Below are 21,171 nucleotides of genomic sequence, written 5' to 3'. Positions count from 1 at the left end.
AGGGAAGTACAGAGATGACAGAGGACACAACAAAAGGAAAAGAGGGAATAGTCACAAGTTGTTTCGTGGCAAATTCCAGCCAGGGAAACTGCCAAAGGCAGTTTACAGCAACAGGCTGAGTAGGAGATTCCTTGGTGATACACAGCAAAATTCAAGAACTGAAGGCTCTGTCCACCAAAGCTGATCCTGCTTTGAAGGTAAGGTTTATTAGATGGCCTCCAGCAGCCTGCTATTAATAATTTCATTTTCTGAATAGAAATAGCTATCTTGCAACTAGAACATCCATAGTGTAAAAGAAAGAGCACACACACTGTTTCTTTAAATTTTTTTAATTACGCTAACATTTCCTGTGCTGTAGTGCCAGAGTTAACTCATGCAACTGAACCAACCTGGCTCTAAACAGAAACTACAAGGTTCATCTTTCTGTACAGCACAAACTGACTGACAAGGAAACAGAAATGTAAGTGAAAGAATACTAACGCAATCATCACCATTCAAAGCAAAGACAAAGTCAACTTATCATGGGTATAACTGCTCAAGTATACAGAAAACAAAACTTTTAAGAGGATATTTTCAATGTCTCTGTCCAAGTGCATTCTATTTTCTCATTTGCCTCACATGCAAACATTTTACTCATATTCATCTGCATTTTCAAAGGCTCATAATATGTGGGAGGTTTTTGTTTGTTAAATACAAGCAGAAGTAATTCTATCAACTTTGATTTGCAAGTGACTGACAGCTCAGTTTCTCAAACAAATCTTACTACTAATTTCTTAATTACTGTTAGTCAGCAATCACCGCAATCCCAACAATCCTGTATTTTGTAGACAATGTACAGTGTACATAACAGCATGTAAAAATTAAAACCACAAGTTTGCAAACAGTTTTACTGGCATCAACACTTCTTCCTTTTCAAAACAAATTATTAATACTGCTAGTAATTACACATCTTTTTTTCCCCCTTAAAGACTTTGAGAGCCACAGGAAAATGCCATTTAGAGCAGAAAAAACAATGTATACAGAAGGATATAACTACTACTACTACTACTACTTACATTCAAAGTGTCACAAATGTTTGGAAAACTACTTTTAGTAACTTATATGCAATCATTAAACCAAAAGGGAAGTAGAACTTCATCAGTATAATGTTCCAGAATACCTCCAAATACAAGATAACGATGCAGGTGGAATGAAGGAATAATGGCATAAAAAAATTGCAGATTGAAAGAAGCAGCACTGTAACAAAACCTGATTTATCTGTCTACAAACAAGTAAGTGCTCTCCTTGGTTACTGGTTAACAGGACCTTTGCTTGCATATAAAAACAAACTAGAGAGTTTTACCAAAAAGTAGTACCCTGCAAAATTTTGATAGCTTAAAAGACTGGTGATGCAGTTAATGAAGAACATTTAAGAAAACTGAGGGTGACACAGAAAAAAGACAGTATCAAAGAAATGAGTGCCCTCTGCAGACAGTGAGGTGGATCTCCTGAAAAGCTGACTGCTCCAGTTCTGGAAACAATAGCGACTTTGAATTTGGTGTTCAGGATAGAGAGGATGGGCTGAAGTACTCCTTGCCTCAGGAGCAGAAATCTCATTCATTCTAGATACTCTACCATTTTCTGAAGTAATTTGCCTTTGTGTTTTCTTTACTTGAGAAGAAGAGAGCAGTCAACAGAAAAGCAACTTACTTCCCCTGTAATGCAGGCTCTAACAAACTAAGTTCTGTCATAAGATAGAGATGACAATTATATCCTGGGAGCTGATTCCTCATATATCACTCCTGTGACATTGCAGTTGTTAACATCTCTGTCAGGAACATCATAGATAATTCATATTATTTTATTAGCTACATATATGCTAATTTTCAGAAAACACAGAATTCTTTTTAAGGGTCTCTGTGTGACAACAGAAAGATGATTGTCTCCAGTTGTGTACCCAAGACAAGTAAAAGCACCCCTACTTACTGAACAAGCCACACCATCACGTTACAACAACAAACATGCTTATACAGCAATTCTGAGCTTTTGTGCAGACATCCATGTCTCCCAGTGTATAGTACTCACTCACAACTCAGACTTTTATGTGATTCTTACCTTCTTTATATATGACTAGTAATAGTTCAGCTATTACAAACCAGTTTTTCCAAGTCTGTGTTGAAATAAACTGGGGTCTACTTTTAGACTTCCCCACAATTCCATTTCTACTTCCAGAAATAGTTTTATTTCCTTAGCTTGACTTTAGACACAATATATTAATTGGAATTACCTCAGCTGCAGTAATACAGATTTTATAACCAATTTCAAGCATCTGTTTGTGGAAGCATAATTCATGGGGTTCTGAAATTAATCTCTAGTTCTATTCCAGATGAACAATTCCAGTCACTGTTAAAAATCAAGGAGTACGAATTTTCAAGTAAAAGTAACAATAACATTACTCTGCAACTTTCTTGTCATATAAATAAAAAGAACAAAACAATCTTATAGTTAGGCAGTGTTGAAATACGGTCTAAACACACCTTAAAATGTTACATGTTTGACGTTGATTTTTTCAAACCTGAAATGTAAGTATAATCAGCCTGTAAAATGTGAAACCTTTTTTTGAAGCGTAAGCAGTGAAAGGAGCTAGAAACATTCCAATAATGCCACCTACTGGCAAAAGAGAAGACCCATCTTTTCTTTCTGAGTAACTTTTAAACTAAGAGCTTTAATTTCAATACAATATTAATACCACTGGTGACCTATCTGAAGCAAATAATTTCTTTCATCCAAATTTCCCCACAAGTGAGGGGCATGATTAGACTTAAAAAGTGTTCTATTTAACACTTAAATATCAACACTCATCTGAATATGGCAAGGACCAGAATGTAACAGTTTTCTTTAAAATGTAACATCCAGAAACAGCAAAATTTCTCAGTTTTTAAAATTCACTGCCAAATCACCAATAGAAAACACAAACTCATAAGGAAGTTTTACTAGTTCAGCCCCTATTAAAAATTCTTTCAATCCTTCCAAACCATAGGTATTTGCTAACTCTCAAAATTAATTAGCCAGTTGGAAACCACCTTCCTGGTTACCAAGTAAAACAAACTTTTCACAGTAATACTGTTTTTTCAGGGCTATATGGAGTGTTACACTCCAGTAACAGAAATACACAGGGGCATCGGAAAACATGGGCAAATTTACAGGCAACAACTTCTGCAGTTTGCACAAGCACTGGAGGAAACACAAGCTGCCATCTCATCTCTACCACAAACACGCCGATACCTCTTACTTCACACTAGAGATGGTTTTGAAGCAATAAATTTTTAGAGCATTTTCTCGAAGGGTATTTTATGTGCATGACTAATTTATTCAAAATTGCATGCATTACTCATTATAAACAAACCTTCGTGGGGTTGTTGTTTGGGGGTTTGATGCTTGTTGTGTTTTTGTCTGGGGTTTTTTACATACTGTTTTCTCCTCTTAAATAAAGTCTGTCTCTGCTTTCAAACACAAATCCTAATCTGGAGCTCATGGCTGAGACCAGTCTTGGAGATCAGTCTCTCCATGAGATACTGGATGCATGTCCCCATTTGCTCAAGTAAAAAGCTTGTCTACACTGGCAGCCTGTTTCTGTCAGCAGACATTAATGAACAGTCATAGAATGAGTGTATGGATAAGACTTGCATGCAGAGATTTTTCTGTAACATACCCTCTCTGATTCCAAATCTTTTGGACTTTTTGAGCAAGAAGTTGTTCAGCATAACTCTTCAGCAAGATGGTGATGTCCTTTATTATTCATCTAAGAAACAACAGCAACACCCTACCACCAAAATTCAAGTCTGAAAAGAACTTATCCAGTTACCATATTAAATATGATTAAAAATTTACAGAAGCTCATTCACAGCCCATTTCAAAAGCATTGCAACAAATCTGTTCAGGCTGTGAGAACTTTTGCATCATAACTGGTTTTGGCCAGAAGAGCCAATCTTTGCTCATCTTTCATACTTGAGTCATATACCTACCCCTTAGTCACATACCTTATAGACTGCTGACAACGATGCTATAGAACCATTTCAGCAACAACATTATGTTCTTTCTCTTTAACCCTGTTTTTTAAAGCACGTCCTTATGACCCAGCACACAAGTAATTTTTTGTCCTCTACCATCCCCCTAAAACCTTTATTCCTGTGACAGCTGAACTTCTCCTTTGACATCTGGCTAGCAACAAGTAGAAACTGAAGCAAGTGATAGATTTCTCGCTGGGTTTTCTTCTCAATTCACTGAGTTTCAAAGTTGGACTTTTCCAAAACTGTGATGGAATGCACTCTCTGGTATTACTAATCCAATGACTTTGAGCGCTGTAGAATAAACTTCAGAAAGTAGCCAGGCTCCTGCATTCTCCCTCAAGAGCCTGCCCCCATTACTGTTTTCAAGGGCAGCAGATGGGGCTAAACAAACCACTCATGTGACAAGGGAAATTCAACCCCACAACCAATAGCACTCATGGAATGAATGTACTCTCAATCCCTTGTGATTGACTTGCAACTTTCAGAAAAGAAATATAAAGAAAAATATAAAATTTCTTTCCTTAAAAGAAATAAAAAAACAAAACAAAACACCCAAACAAACAAACACACCAAAAAAACCTTTTAATGATGACCACCAGGTAAGAACATAAAGATTTTTTTCCCTAACCAACACCAAAAAAACCTTTTAATGATGACCACCAGGTAAGAACATATTTTTTTCCCTAACCGCCTTAAACTCACCCTAAAAAGTATACCAGACAAATTTCTGCTACCCTATGGAAAGCTTACTCCATTATTTTCTAGACTGAATCCTCTCCATCATGAAATTAAGAGAAATTTTTCACAGATTTTAAGAAGTAGCAGAAGACAGCACTTTATTGATATAATGGCATGCAATGCAGACAGCTACTTTTAGAGACAGCATAGTATTTTTGTGTATAGCTGTCAAAGTCAACATTTAAAGACTGCACAAAACCCCCTTAAAAATTATAAGTGCAAAGGAAAAAAAGTACTACTTCAGTGAATAAATTCTGATACATATCTGAGTACTTCAGTGACAAATATTTGCAAGTTTAAGCTCTGATTAAGACTACAGAGCCTGCATATAAAACACAGACAAGCTAGAGACAAAATCCACCAACTGATGAAGCAAAGAGAAATAGCTGTTTCTTCTCAATATTAAGAATTAGTTACTGTCTATTAACTTCACAGAACTCCCCTAAAAGCAATGAGCTGCAGAAATGGGCTGAGGATAGTTCAGTTTGCTGTGTTATACATTGAGAGTAGAGAGCTCGACTCTCAAACTGGACAAAGTGCAGGGCTATAATAAACTATTTAATAACTTGAATTTATTTACATAATTCTATAAGCAATAAAATGTCCTCCAATTTGACCAGTTCTACTTAAAGAGCTATGTAATAAAGGAAGAGTCATATTTCCAGTTCTTGCTGTCTAGACTGCACTGTTTTGACTAGATCTCCACTGACTGCAACAGGGTCTAGACTCCTATGTGGGTGTAAAATATACCCTCCTAAACTACCTGCCCTGGAAAAAAAAAAATCACTTTTACTGCCCAGAGGATTAGGACATATGGTACAGCTGTTAAGGATCAGGTACCTACTTGCACACTTCTCTAGCTCAGGGGGGTGTGACTGTGTTTACAGAAATACACCTCTGCCAATTAATACACGTCTTTACTCCCCCCTCAGTGCCCTCTCCAACAAATGCAGAGCAGGACAGATTAGTGCCATACCCCCCTTCTGTAAAGCAATGTATATTTTAGACAAGGAAATGTCCAAGACAGAGTCTAGTAAGATGCAAATAAAATACTTGCTGTACTTAGTGGTGGTGACAGAAGTTAAATGGTTTCCTGGAATGGTATATAAAATAGAGTATTACTAGAGCAGTAATACTAAATAAGTTCACCAAAACTGGACTACAGGCTCATCTGGGAGTACTGAAGTATTCCAACAATGCTTAAAGCCAGTAGATTAGTCAACAGTAAAGTTTACAGACAGTAAGACAGTAAGCAGATGATTATGCTAATATAAATTTCACCTTACTTCATACAGCCTATCAAAGGACACCATCTGTCACACACAACAATAAAGCAGACTGTCATTATTTGGAAGTAACAACAAAGGAAAATGGCTATTTCACCAAAATATATTGTGAGTTGCCTATGAACCAAACATGATGTTGCATAAAAAAATTACTGATCTCTCCATACTAAAATGACTAATACTTCACTTGAGAGACACACATACTGTTTTAGTCACTTGCATTCAAGAAAGTTGATGAAAGCAATCAAACAGGCTCAAAGGATACAATAAAGAAAACACAGGGGACAAAGAGCACATCTAATGAGATGTCTAGGAAACAGTGACAAAGTCACTAGATTGCTGTCAAACTAGTAAAGACTATTAAGATACTCAGTTGTTATTTACAAAGAGTAGGTAAACATGCTGAAGAAAATTATTAACCTGATAAACAATTGTCACCAGCAGAATGCACAAACTGACAAGAATATACTTTACTGGAATTAGAGTTCTACAGTCTCACTTTGGAAACAGCCTTCCTGTAAGAATACATGAAACGCAGTCTTCAAAGGTAGCATAATCAGTTTACAGAAGAGGCTACATGCCATAGCTGTCCAGAACTGCAGGTGGCTGCAGTTTTCCCCCAACTATGCTAACTGGGAAAGTGCACCTCCTAACTCCCCAAATGCTTAAGGTACTCTCAGTTTTTTAGCTCACGTATCAAATTCAAGTTCAAATGTATATCTTGTGTTTTATTAAACTGCTCAATGACATTACATTATCATACATGCACAGGCATTATCTGCAAGACCAAAACAGTTCTGTTCACAATATATTTTCAGATAAGCTTGCAGGACAGTGGATGCACTATCATAAAAACTGTCATAACCCATTTTAAACTTCTACCCCCCTGCATTTTTTTTTTCCATTTGCTAAAACACAGTGCCCCAAAGATGCTTCAGAACATCCTGGTCTTTATACTTCAACACAAGCTACACTAAGGAGATCACATGTAGGACAAACCACTGCTGAACTGCACCTGTAGTTTTAAGACAATTATAAACCACAGCAAATCTACAGTTTGCTTACTGATCATGTAACTTAAGAAAAACTTTACAAAAACTATGCTAAGAAAGTAGTTTAAAGCCAGTAAAATGCATAACAACTGAAAATCAAGAAATGGAGAGTTTTACTAAGAATTGTGTTCTTACCTTTTCCAGGACTTAGGTTTTGGTCTATAAACACCTTAAGCTCTCCATTGGCTTCAATTAGTCCAGCCTGTTAAAGAAAACAACTTTTATTAATTTTACAAACACAGACAGCCTTTTAATTGGTAAAGACGAAAGGTATCTTACCAGTCTCCTCTACTGCTACCGTTCATTTTGCCACAAACCTGACACCATCAACTGTTTGGGGTATAGTGCTTGTCAAATTTTAAGGTCTTGATTTTATAAATGCCATATTCTTTGAGAGCAAGCAGAAAATCAGTTTACACATACTTTGCTATTTGTGTCCTAAGCTCTTACAGCGTGTATGCACTGTTTTAATAGGCAACTGCATCTATACCTTTCTCTCTCTGGATACTACTCACCTAACACACAATATAAAAACATTGCAACAAAACCTGCACAGGCAGTGGAGAGCACCTGGGTCATTTTAGTCAGGAAAAATATCATTAATAAGAAATGTATTGAGCCTTTCAATTATTATTTTTTAAGATCAGAATACAAACCTCTAAAATGAAAAAAGCTATAGGGTGACATAAGGTTTACAAAGTCATCACCATCCTTTGAGAAACCTCACAGTAGTGGTTACTTTCAAAATACTATTAATTGAATAGAGAACAGGATGCACTAATTTCTTTGTACCTGCAGACAGAACAGTTCTGAAAAAAGAATATAATAAACACAGGACACACTGTTTCCATTTAGAAACAACAGCAAGAAAGTCAATACCTGTACTTAACCACAGTGTAGCATATGGTGTTCCAGAGGCTGAAAAGTCCTGAGCTGCATTTTGTGCACTGCGGGTACACGCAGGCTTACTGACATCCCTGAGCAAGAGTCAAGTGCTTTGCTGTCAGTCAAAGCAGCAAAAACTTTTCCATTACAAGTCTACCTGAAGAGCCCTACTTGAGATCTGCCAGAAATTTGGGACAACAAGGAAGCCACTAGATGATGCTGTGGAGCCATTATTATCCAGGTATATCAGACCAAGGATTTTTTACCAAAGACAGGGAACTTTAAGAAACAGGAAACTTTCTCTCCTCAGTGAATGGGGAGGGAAGATGATGGAGCACAGGAGACAAGCTGGAATAAAGGCATAAAGAGTAGCAGCCTGTAATGGCATGGCAGCAATGAGGACCTGGACGCACAGAGAAATGGTAAGCGGGCAGACAGCAGAAGTGATGGACAGAATGAAGAGCCTGTGGCAGTTCTGTCCACCGTTCCCCCTCCTAAAAAGTAACACAACAGCAGAGTTTTTGAGAAGCTGCAACAACTTTTCAGTGGTTTCAGGACACTGCCTGTCCTCCTTGCCCACAGCAGGGATTTCTAAGACCCACTCGAACAAAGGACGGTTTTACCACCCTGTTCCCAGGCACCAGACCTCTTCATAAGCCTCACTCTTTATCACACAATTCAGAAAGGCAACAGACTACATCAGACACCTCCAAAGAAAAAGGTGTACTCATCACTATGAGACCAGTATTGTGTACAAAGATGTTATTAGGGCTACAATACGGCAGCATGACATTCCAGAACACTGGAACTCCATGGAAAAACATGAAGGAGAATTTTTGGCTAAGTGTTACCTTATACTCCCATTCTAACTAAATTTCAAAAGAGAAGTGTTAAACCACGCAGGAAGTGCAGTCTCATTGTCACAATTTCTTTCAATGCAGTACTTAAGTTTGTATTCCACAGCAGAAAGAGGCTTGTACTCAGGACACCTGCAAATTCTTTTTTCCATGAGAATAAATAACGATTATAAATGAGACTGGAAAAGCATTTAATATTGTGGTTTTGATCAGAAAACCACCAAGAAAATTGCTATTTTAATCTGTAATGTCTTTCTTTTAAGCATATGAATTTAATAATTTTGAATTATTAAATCCATTAATTGGTTTAATATGCAAAGGCAAACCTGCACCAAGTGCACGTCAGTTACAGTGATATTCCAAAACCAAATATTTAAGCTGTGATATTCAGCAAATTCAAGTATTAATGCAAATCACTATTTCAGTAATTGGAAAATTAGGCAATTCAGTAATCAACTACTTAATGGTCCCTTCAATTTTCTATTTTTTAAAAATTTGAATGTCTCCAGTAGAATCTTTTCGATTCATTTTAAGTAAACAAACCAACATCACAGTATCAAATAATCTCGTAAGCGTCAAGTCTTCTTCTGCATACATAAAACACACAGTGAAAAAATATTACCCAAAATAATATGCAACTCCAAAAACCGTAATTTAATGTAGCATTACAAAGGTTCAGGTTAATGATGCATACATACCCTATACCATATTTTTCTAAGACTGAAAGTACAAAAGTCACTGAAAAACTAGAGAACATTTGGGAGAAAACACCACACTTAATCAATAAAAGAAAACAATTTGGGAAAATTCAGAGAAAAGCAATCACTGAATAACAAGCAGGATCTCCTCAGGGACCACAGTACTAATGACCAATATAGAAGTTACAGTTTCACCACCTTTATACCAGTGTCTTAGTAAAGGTTCACCTCTAGCAGTTAAAATGGCACATATTCAACTCATTTGTAAGCATATACCCAGAAATACTCCAGAAAGCTATTTGGAAAGAAAACCATGAATCCTACAGCAAAACAGAACCCCCAGCTGTTATTATTCGTAGTGAAAACTCATTTCTAGTGAAAATTCTGTTATTTCAGCCCCAGTATGCTCTTCACACTTCTGGATACAATTTTAATTCTAAGGTGAGCAAAACTTATCCCTGGTTGAAGGGACAAGTTTTGGCCAAAGAAAGTGAAAAACAGAACTTCCATCCCATACAGAATTCTGGTGTCTCTGTACCAAAATAGAAGCACTAGACAAAACATCTCTCAGTATGCATTTTGAGGACATTCTCTCTGTTTTTCAAGCCAGGTTATTTTGGAGGAAGCACCAGGATTACTCCTCTGGGACCTATGTAGCACAGCACCCAAAAGAAAGAAAATAGAGGAGAACGTGACTGTAGCTCCCATTCTGTATATTATAGTTGTAGAGTCACAATGAACCAAAAGAAAAACCCAAAACACCACCAAAACCAACCATGTGCACCCCCCCCCTCCCCAAAAAAAAGCCACCCAAGAAAAAGTATTGTATTTTCCCCAGTGGAAAGGTAACTTTCTGTCAGGAAGGGTTTAGACGTCAAGGAAATCCTATTTTCTGATGAGAAAAGACACTTAGTTTTTAGGCCTTATCAAGTTACTTGTAACAAGGTATTTGGATTTTGACTATTTTCCTATGTATTCTTTTTGTATTCCACAGTTTCTTTTTATCTTCTCACTAATCTCAATCTCAAGATGTGTTACATCCTTTGATGGTGATCGTGGGGCTGCTTGAAATAATAATGCTCTTTACATCTGATTTTGAAAGCTTATTAATTGTGTTTAACTTCACAATTCAGCAAAGTTTTCCTCTTTGAAGACACACGTTGGCTATGTCTACCTCTCTACAGCTACAAAAAGAAATCCCCGAAACAGGCAACAGATACAGCCTTCATCCTTCATACACCACAAACAAAGCCAACAATGATTTTAAAAAATAGCTTTTGACATCCAACACAGCATCTAAGCTGTAATAACTTAGTCTCTTCCCACAGAGGAAAGGTGGGTAAAGCCCACTGGACAAAGCACTAATCTGGTAATTTGAGTTGCCAAAGCTGTGGTGGAGTGGAGATCCCAACCAGCACCGAGGTTTGGTCTCAGCTCATTGTTCAGAGCTCCTAAGGAAAAGAAATTAACTGAAGAGCTAAACATATTAAAAAAAATCAACTAAAGTTAGCCTTAGCCTGCTATGGGATCATTGGCAGTCCTAAGGACTGGGAAGTCTATTTCTGTTTTGTTTACAAGTGAAAACTGAAAGGCAGTACAAGTGCACTCAGCCTAAAAATCAGTAAACTGATTTGCTTTTTTGTTAGGACTGAAGTTAAACTGAAACAAAATTTTCTGAAGATGCAGACATTTTCAGTTATTAAAAAATCCCTAAAGATTACAAGAGAATAATTTAGTATATTACTAATAAGCTACTATTTGCAGTCTCTGAAGTTATGCACTAGAAAATCAACATCCTTACAACAAAAATATAATTTCTTCCACAGCTTTCCAGCCTTGCAATTCAATTTGTTAATAAAAACTGGCGTCAAATTATTCACTAAACCTTTAAACTAAACAGGAAAATATGCAAGGTGAATTTGGACTAAAGGACAAAGAACCTATAAAAGCAGTAAGTTTATCTGACAAAAACAAGTGCATGTGCTATGTATATCAGATTTAACCAGAGGGGCACATTGCCCCACACTACTTGAAATAAGTATGGGGAAGAGAAGGATGCTTTTGTGCCACAGATATACCCCCTCCACCTTGCTTCTAAGTAATGAGCCCATTTTAAGAACGCTACCTGAAAAAGTGCTGAAAGAAGAGCAGAAAGGGTAGAGATACATCAAAACAGAGGTATCTGCTACAAGATTGATTCCCAGAACAGAAATTTTTAGTTGTTAACAGCAGATTAAACCCATAGAGCCTGGAGGCACAGGATGGGGTTTCACAAAGAGATACAAGTGCCAAAGATACAAGAATGGTTAAAGAATGGGAGTCAGAATGGGACAGTCTGAAAAAGAGACAATTTTGGGACTGGCTGGAAAAGACACAGAAAATGAGCTAGAAAATCAGATGGAAGATGGCAGAATTAGGAGTTGAGGTAGAGAAACTCTAAGTCACTGAAAAAGTACAGGCAATACAACAGATGAGAAGAGAGCTTTAATGGAACAATGAGATCAAATCCTGCGAAAAGAAGGGAAGAACATGGGAAGTGGGAAAAGGAACACAATCTAAACTACAACTGAAAGGGGAAACAAGATGGAACTCGGACAGAGAAGTTCAAAATAAATTAGGAAAGTAGCGACGACAGAATCAGAAAATGGAGGAATTGGAAAAGAAAAGCATTTCCACCCAGAGCTTCTCAAGGCATTTGGTACTGTTGGATTGATGGCTGGACTTGATCTTGGAGGCCTTTTCCAAGCATAACAATTCCATGACCAGGATGATGTCTCTGCTGTCTACAGGCATTTCCAAAGCCAACTAGGAAACAACCACCCATCTTGTGCAAAACTGCAACTAACTCCATCCATAATGATCCCCAGTCATTTGAAAGGCAACACATCCAAAGGCTCCATGCTATGCCACGCCATTTTACAACGGGCCACTTTAATGACAATGCAGGGTTCCTTTTTTTATTTTTTTTTGCCTTATTTCAGTATCAGGAAGCAACAGAAAATAAGCAAAGTTACAAAGTGGAACTGGAATAAAGCTTATAACCAAAAATAAACAACCTTATTTTAAGACTGCTTAAACAACCTTTATTCTTCTTTCATCCCTATCCATATGCAAATGTCATTTATAAGAAGATGATAATGAACTACTTTCCCCATTGGTTTCTCATCTTATGCAGGGACCAGAGCAAACATGCTCTGGGAATGAATTATTAAGCAATTGCAAAATATTATTATGAGACATCCATTTCATTTTTTTTGCAAAAAATTAAAGGGCAATCAAGATATCAAGTAGAGGAATATTGTATAAAAGGGCAAAAAGTTCTTAAATTTAAAACATTTAGATTTAATTTTGAAAATGAAGCCAGTGAGAACTACTCTTGACTGTATCAATTACACAAAAACTTTTGAAGTTGGGCTACAGGAGTCTGACTGTTCAAAATTCTCCAGTGTGTTGTTTTACTGTGTTTTAGTAGCCTTTTCTGGAACAGAGATAATCATATCACATCCTCAGATCATGGCAGTATCTTCAAGATTAATGTGTCTGCCAACCACTCAGCAATGAGCTACACCAGAGAAATGAGCTTTCCAAAGAGTATTTTTGTGTTTTTTAGCACCTTAACTAACAAGGCATAGCCAAAGCACTAAAACAAAGGTCTGGACACCACAGAATTGTGAAGGCACAAAGCTAAATACAGGTGAGAAGTTCAGTCAAGCATTGTTGATAATGGCTCTGCTGATACTGTGGGAAAGCTGGACACTGAGCAGTAAACAAAATGACACCAAAGGTTTCCTTTTTTGCAGAATATGTCAAGACCATTAGCTTCTTGGCTTTTCCTTTGACAAGAGCAACACATCCAGAATGCAGAAAAAATTAAGAACCCATTTTGAAGATAAGACAAATGGTGGTCCTGTCTAAGCAGCCAACAGATCAAAAACACCTCAAGAGTGAAAAGTCACTCCATGGTGTTGCTTCTTACAGTTATTGAATTGCTCAAGTGATACAACCCTTGCAAAATTGGAAGTTGATGTCTCCAAAACTAACCATGAAGCTGTAAGAATGAAGCAGAACTGAATATGAGACTCGTAGCGGTGAATGTGACATCAAAGCACCGTTTTTCCATTTCTACATATAAATAAACCAGAAAATAAAATCATCATTAGTATCCTCTTGGACTAAACAACCACATGTGGAGGTACCAGCAGCAGCCACTTCCACAACTACATCCTGCAACCATTCTAGGTTTGACCAAAAGAAACTGCTGTTTTCCCAGCCAAACCAATGCTTTAGAGCAGCTTCTTCATCAGCACCTGAACCTCAGCCGAAATCCACAAATAACATTACACAGGACCCTTCCAGAACCATTTGCCTCACCAACCTCCTTATCAGTGTATTACAAGGCTAGAGTGGCCCACAGTGCAACTTTCAACCAAGTCTGTGTAACCAATAATGCAATACTGGAACCCTTAGCAAAAGTAATGGAACACAAGACAAAGAGCCAGAAGCATTTCTGGGCAACATGGACCACTGTCCATCTTTAAAACCAAGTTGTCTGCTACCTGAGAACTGTTTCAATATAGACAACATTTAGCAAAGATTGATCCATTCTTGTTCCCACTCCTAATTAGCCATAATAAATATCCATTGATAGTCACGCAATCAAATGCAAATATTAAAACAATTGATCCCCAGCGTAACCTAACTTCTAAAATCTGCATTTTTGTTGAGCATGTTGCCATCACAGTGTAGTTATTCAATAAACTACTGCAACATACCTATATAAAGCCACTATCATTAACTGGCACATACAATTAATAAAGTTTAACACTTACAGGCTACAAGAAAATGCTTCATTTAGACAAATAAATTGGCAAGGTGACAGGCAACTTCTGAGCTGCCATTTCCTCATTTTATAATATAAACCAACATAGGAAAAAAACCAGCTCTGACTGCGTGCCTGGAATGTATAAAAGAGAGCTTAAAGATAACTTTCCTTTTGCCTTCTTCGAAAAGGCAAATTAAAAAAATTAGCAACGTTCAAAATTCCAAACAGAGATGCCTTTTTAGGTGACCTAATTTCGTAATATTAATTGATCACTAGTTTGCAAACTTCTGAACATGTTAGAACTCACTACAGGCAAACAGAAGTAGATCAAGCTACTGAACTAAAATGGTATCAAAGAAGGTGCATGACCGCTTGAGATTCCTCAAAGACTTAAATTCTCCAGTCCGCCTCAACAAAATTTCCAGTACATAACCCAAAAATAAACATAAAAGGAAAAATGCATGCTGGTATTTTAAGAAAAGTCTGAAAAATGTTCTGAAGACTTCTCAATACTTTCTAGGGATTGAAAGTGCATGATGTAAAAAAGGTCCAAAATAAAGTTGTTTTCCTACTTCCACTGGGTTCTTGTTTTCGATCCATCTCACACTTAACTTTTTTAGACTTGCTCAGGATTGATGCAGAAACATCACATGGAAGTTAATAAAAAGTACAACTTCTGTGGTGTTCTGGCAAAAAAATTAAAACAAAAGCAGATTTTGACTTTCCACAAAAACAGCAGCCCTATTAACCTATCCAATAAAATTGTGTGAAGAAACCAGTTTGCTGTGGGTTTTTAAAAATATTCTTCGAGCAAAATATTTAGTAATACTGTGAAATAAATCCACTAGATTAAGCTACATACCTGAATGTATTCTGAATAGTTAACTAAAATAAACCACCAGTGTTAATTCCCACACCTGTACATCTCCTAAACAGTAATGTTAGATCAGGTGATAAACTTTTTGTACTTTTTATGGTGTGTCCTCATATTTCCACATGTTCACAGGGCTTCCTCTGCAGAACTGGATATATGTGCCATATCTACTACTCAGTAAGATTCATGAAAGTACCATAAAAAACTTAAGAGACACAGTAATTGTTATGCAAACTAGGGATCAAGAGAAAAATCCCTTATAAAATAATTCAAGCAGAAAATGACAGTAGAACATAATTTTTAAGAATAAATTTTAAAAATCTAATTTTAGAACAAGCAGTTCCAAAGCCAACACCACTGTCAGTTACCTATGAAACAGTAACTCAAGAACAATTCTCAAGAAAGGTATTTTAGTCTGTAAGAAGTTCTGAAGGCTAACAGTGGTATGTCAGTTTCAAAAGCTTTTGAAAGTTTTTTTCCAACTTCAAGTTCTCTGTGCACAATTTATTTTTTACATGGCTTGAAGCAGTCCATCCACTAATGGTGAACAACATAAAGAATCACAAACAAAAGGACTAGATAAGAATATTTCATTTACATGACTCATCTATTTTGATAAGTGTAATTTTGGAGATCAGAAGGAACCATACTCATTCCTTTTGTCTAGCCCCTTTCTCTTCAATATTCACTATAACACCATGCATTAGACTGTCCTCAATAACAGATCCAGTTCCTGCAAACGGTTGTATTAAAAGTACAGAAATTCGGCAGAAAATAAACCCTGCTGTCCCTGCTTTTTTTCTCCTATGTAACAGAATCTTGGAGAAAAGATCCACAAGCTTCTCTTTCCTCCTTGAGAGGCCTCACCAGTTTAGCAGTGACAGAAGTAACAGAGGGGAGAAACACGGTCGCCACAAGTTGGATCTTCAGCCATGCTACAGAAGCTGGTACTTTAATGGTGGAAAGTACATTAACCAATGCTACTAAAAAAAATATTCATCATCTTAATTTACAGATAATTCTCAGCATATAACTGAATATAAAAGTGGCCAGCAAGCAGTGTGGCAGCTGGAAAAAAATTAGTGTATCAAATTTGCTTTCTTGCTACAGTAATTCCTTCTACTTCATTCAATGCAGCATCCTGGTAGTTTTAGGCATGCCAAGGGTGGACAGGTGACCACTGCACACAAGGAACCGCTTTCCCCCCACACTATTACCCCCATGAATCCAGTAAGGAGAACAAGTAGACTGAGGGCCTTGGCTGTGCATTTGGCTCCTTCAGCTCCTGCCTGGAAGGTGCCACACTTGTAAGTAGTAGAAGAGTTCACAGTAGATGAGGCAAACTCAGAGCAATGCTGATTAACCAGAAAGAGGAGTTCTAGCTAAGATGAAGTTTCTGGAGACTGCCCATATGCAATGACCAAGAAATTTCCCACACAGTGCAAACGTAGGTGTAAAACTGTACAAAAAACTACTGTCCTCAACTCGTCATCCAGACTCTGAAAAGCAATGCAATGATCCCACTCTCAAGGTATCCAAGTCCTTGAGACACGTCAATTGCTGTTCTCCTGTCCACACCTATTTTTTCATTGTTTTTTTTTTAATTGCACAAACAATAAAGTCTTTCTAGGAACTAAGATGTCCTGAATTGAACTGAATTCTAAGAGAATCTGTCTGATTCTGTTAGAATTGCTTCTCAGCTTCACCAGTGCTCATATACTCAAAAATGGCTGCTCTTATTGCTACTACCAGATCACACTGGAAAATGAGTGCTTCTTTTTTTTTGCCCTTTACCTTTACTGTACTTCAGATCCCCTACCCAAAACATAAATTGATATACTCCTGGATACTTGAACCTGCACAAGCTAGCATTTCTTTTTACATTACCATTTTCCAAGTTATCCAGCTATAACATTGTGATTATGCACTTATACTCCACCTGCAGGCTCTTAATTAAGGTGCTATGAATGAATGAATCCTTTTCCCCCCACCTCATAGCTTCCTGACTACTGCTGAGGAAATCAAAGTATTTTGCATAAACCCCCAAAATATAAATGAAAATAAAAATTAAAATCAATGCTTTGCTGCTTATTTTCTCTTGATTGTATGCTCTGAAAAGCATTAGAGAGATACATTTTAAAGTAATACTTCACAGAATTTAGACCTGGACAATATAGTTCATAAACATTATTTTGCTAGCTTACCTGATCACTACTTTTGCAATTCTTTAATACTTTATAAAAACATTTCACTGGGTTTGCCAGGACTCTCCATCACATTCCCCAATTTTTTTCAATTATCAAGTAAAGTTTCAGTCTGCAAACTCTTACAAGTAATTGACTTTTCTAGCAAGTTTTATCAAATTATAGTTTTTAAAAAGAGGCATCAGAAGAACTGGACAGGAAAAATAAAAGGAAAAGTCCTCTCCTGCAGCAGGCAGGAAGAAGCATAAAGTAGGAGCGTGCTCTGTTGTGGATCGCTGTCTCCGCACCTTCCCCTTCTGCAGGGCTCCCTGCTCCACTGTCACCCTGGCACACTGACCCGGCAGCACAGGACACCAGCGGGATGCACACCTTGCCTACGCTCCCAGGCTGGAGCACTCTGAACATGCCTGGCCATGGAAATGCCACCTGAAGCCCAGACTGAGGATTGTAGCAGCACGGCCCTTCCCGCAGTTGAGCCATCTCAGCTCTGCTGAGGAAAAGGGAAGGAAGGGGCAGGAGCAATCATCAACTATGCCATCTTCTTCACCACTGCATCTCACAGACAGTTAGAGCACTTGATGGGTGACATGGCAGAACCACAAGCCATTAATCACAGCAATATTTTCACATCACAATGTTTAAATTTACAGCAACACAGGTTTTCAGAGACTCGGTGCCCACAAATTTAGTGATACTGTCTGTATCATGCTTAATTCCATTATTCTGCTTGAAAAAGAACTTGGACTTTGAACAAAAAGATGGAAATAAATCTCTTCCCTTCTGAAAACTGAAATAAGTGTTATACCAATTAACATCTCTAACACCACAATTCATAGGGCCCATATTCAGACCTCGAAATTTAAAACTTCCCAACATTCACTACACATTTTAGGTGTCATATAATGGTGGGTACAGTCTGCAAAAAGGTAAGCAGTTCATATTTCTTCCCTGAGGCAGGTTTGAAGTATATGTAGATGTTTTTAAGAACAGGTTAGACAATATTCAGTTAAGATTTCATACCCTTTCTAGCTGCCCCTCTCCAGTGCTCAAGTACACTTAAAATTTTACCTAAAAACCTGACCCAGATTTTCATTTTTCCAAATTCAGTTTATTACTTCTTTAGTACAGATACCAAAAGCAATTTCTTTTCGGATCTGTATCACCTTCTCCTATTCTTAAGTTTACTATGAGGTAGGTTATTCCTTCCTTTCTTCCTTAATTACTCTCTTTCCTAGAATAAACTAGATCTTTCAAAAATAAGGTTTGTTCTTAAATGTTTCATTCTCACACAGATCTAGCAGAACATTCATCTGTATTTCCAGGTGCTAGCAACTCTTCACTTAGTTGATCTCTCTCCCAAAAGCTAATATTAAACAAATGCACTTTGCTATCTCAATTACTTTGAACTGTTTTAATTTCATCTCCTAGTCTAACACTCCACTTTCGTTTTCTTCCCGCTTATATGGCCTATCATTCCCTGAACTCTGCTATCTCTAATGTACTTGGCCACCCTTATCTCTTCCAGGCAAGCTTTGAGTGACTACGTATGTCTGGTTGCTTCTCCACACATTAAGATGTTTTTCAGTTGAACTACTAAAATTCCCTACAAGATTATTTTTTAAACCAATCACTCTTTCATGGAAATCCCCACTATTTGAAGGCTGCAATATTCCACATTAGGCTGCAACCTGCTGTTTAACCAGTGAGCTGTATCACTTTTCTTTAGCTTGCATGCTGTTGTTTTTTAGGGTTTTGGGGTTTTTTTGAAGGGGGAGATATGTTCTAATATTAATACAGACTAGTATATTGTCTTATTTTCAATAAGAAAACATGAAAGCCCAATTAAGCTACGTGTGAACAATGACTGACATCTTAAAGGTGGAATAAACTGAATTTTTTTTAATGAGTACTGGAAGGGGCGAAGAGCAAACGCGCTCCATGAGGCGGGTCACAGAATCGAAGCCACAAGCCCTAACGACAGCAGTAATGGAAATCTGTGGTGAAAGTTCCCAAAGCTGGTTTTTACAGACACTAACGAGCATCTTTCGGTAGACACAGATAAACAATCAATGCATATGGAGAACAAACCATCTTCCCTCAAATGTCTGATGCCTTCTTGAACTCAAGAAAGGCAACGACAGCCCTGCCATCTGAACAACACGTGCTGGGTTTCCTTCAATCCAATCCCAACCCAAGCTGTTTTAGTGTTCAATATGAATGCACATAATGACAACGGCCCAAGTGCTGTTATTAGCATAGGGAATTCTCAAGATTAATCACTCTGAAAAAATGGCAGCAGATCTGAAGCTGGTTTATGCTGTCTACAGGAAAACAGCCTAGGCTTGATGCACGGTATAGATAAAGTTCCACATATTCATTAATGCCAGCTATTATAAAGCATGGCCCCATTTGCTTTTGTTAATAAAAACATTCTACGCGTCCACATTTTATATGCTATAAATATACTTACATCTTTTGCCATGTTACCAAAGACTAAAAACCAGTCGTCTTAAAATCTTGATGGCTGCAGGACACAGGGACAATGCTATTTTCTGGAAAGCAGAAAGCAAAGACAGCACCAGCTATAAAAAAATGAAAGGAGGGAAAGTTTTTACAATTGAAATTATTGAATACTACCAAGTACAATTTAGGTTTCTTTTTGAAAAAAACCGCGTTTTTAAAAAGGGAAAAGTTTCCCATCATCACCTTTTCGTCCCTTGAGCCCACGCTCACGTGTGGGGGGCACTCCTTTCCCGACGGCGGGGGTGAGCCGTGCTCCGGCAGAGAGCCCTTCCCCCAGCCCGTGCCCGATCCCACGCGAGGCCGGTCCCTGTCCAGCTGCGCCCCTTCCAACACCGAGCGCTGGGCGCGGGCAGCGATCACGGCCTCCTCCTCCCCACCCCCATTTCCAGCAGCAGGCACAAGTAGGCCCCAGGGGCAGCTCCCCCCGGGGCCTTCCAGCCCCGCTTTTCTCCTCCTCCTCGCAGGCGGACGGGCCGCGGCCGCACCGGGCGGCACAGACCGGCGGCCGCCCCTGCGCCTCGGGCACCCCGCGCCCGCCCGCGCCCCCCGACCGGGGCCTCACCGCCCGGGCAGAGCCCTGAGCCCCGCGCCGCCTCCCCCCGGCAGCGAGGGGCCGCGCTAATCGCCTCGGCGGCGGCGGGGGCGCGGACAAGGGGGGACGCGCCCGGCGGCACCGCCGGCGGCCGCGGGGGGAAGGGGCGGCGGGCGGAGTGCGGGTCCCCATCCCCATCGTGCCCGACCCGCCGCCGGCGGCGCCCCCCGCCGCCGTCCCACGCAACCCCCGGTGCTCCCATCCTCGGGCGCGGGCTGCCCGCACCTGAGCGGCCGAAGGCAGAGAGAGCCGGCTCCATCCCCCGCCGCCGCCCCGAGACAGGGACCCGGAGCGCGGAGCGGGAGCACCCCCCGCCCGCCGCGCTGCTGCCGCCGCTTCTGCTGCTGCCGCTGCGGAGGCGCCCGACTGCACATGTGCGGCGGCTGCGCGGGCCTGGCGGGAGGGGGCAGGGGCGGGGGGAGGCGGCGGGACACCGACATCGGCAGCCCGGGAACAGGGGAGGGAAGAGAGGAGGGAGGAGAGGGCACCGGCAGGGACCGCCTTCCCCCCCGCGCTCCGGGGGAGGGGGTGCAGGCAGAAGAGGCGGCGGGGCAAGAGGGTCTCCCCCGGCGGGCTGTCACTTCCCAGCGG

At 39.3% G+C, this 21,171-nt stretch overlaps 1 protein-coding gene across 7 annotated transcripts in view; it reads right to left on the bottom strand.

Annotated features, from left to right (window-relative positions):
* Positions 1 to 21,171, bottom strand: part of TFDP1 (transcription factor Dp-1) — a 38,153-nt gene that overhangs the window by 16,610 nt on the left and 372 nt on the right. Inside the window, exons 1-3 of one of the 7 annotated variants that reach the window (XM_041418163.1) lie at positions 20,806 to 21,149; positions 19,936 to 20,047; positions 7,261 to 7,327 (exon numbers count right to left, since the gene is read on the bottom strand). In XM_041418163.1, the coding sequence (XP_041274097.1) occupies positions 7,261 to 7,327; positions 19,936 to 19,947 (79 nt within the window). In that variant the 5' untranslated portion in view covers positions 19,948 to 20,047; positions 20,806 to 21,149. Of the gene's footprint in view, positions 1 to 7,260; positions 7,328 to 19,935; positions 20,048 to 20,171; positions 20,541 to 20,805; positions 21,150 to 21,171 lie in introns of those variants that run through there. The other 6 variants (XM_041418157.1, XM_041418158.1, XM_041418159.1 and 3 more) reach the window with 6 other exon arrangements.

This window comes from Onychostruthus taczanowskii, unplaced genomic scaffold, assembly GCF_017590055.1.
Source record: "Onychostruthus taczanowskii isolate IOZ18803 unplaced genomic scaffold, ASM1759005v1 scaffold58, whole genome shotgun sequence".
Lineage (NCBI taxonomy): Eukaryota > Metazoa > Chordata > Aves > Passeriformes > Passeridae > Onychostruthus > Onychostruthus taczanowskii.
The sequence above is the reverse complement of the archived record's forward strand: the minus strand, read 5'-3'. Positions and strand labels throughout refer to the sequence as shown.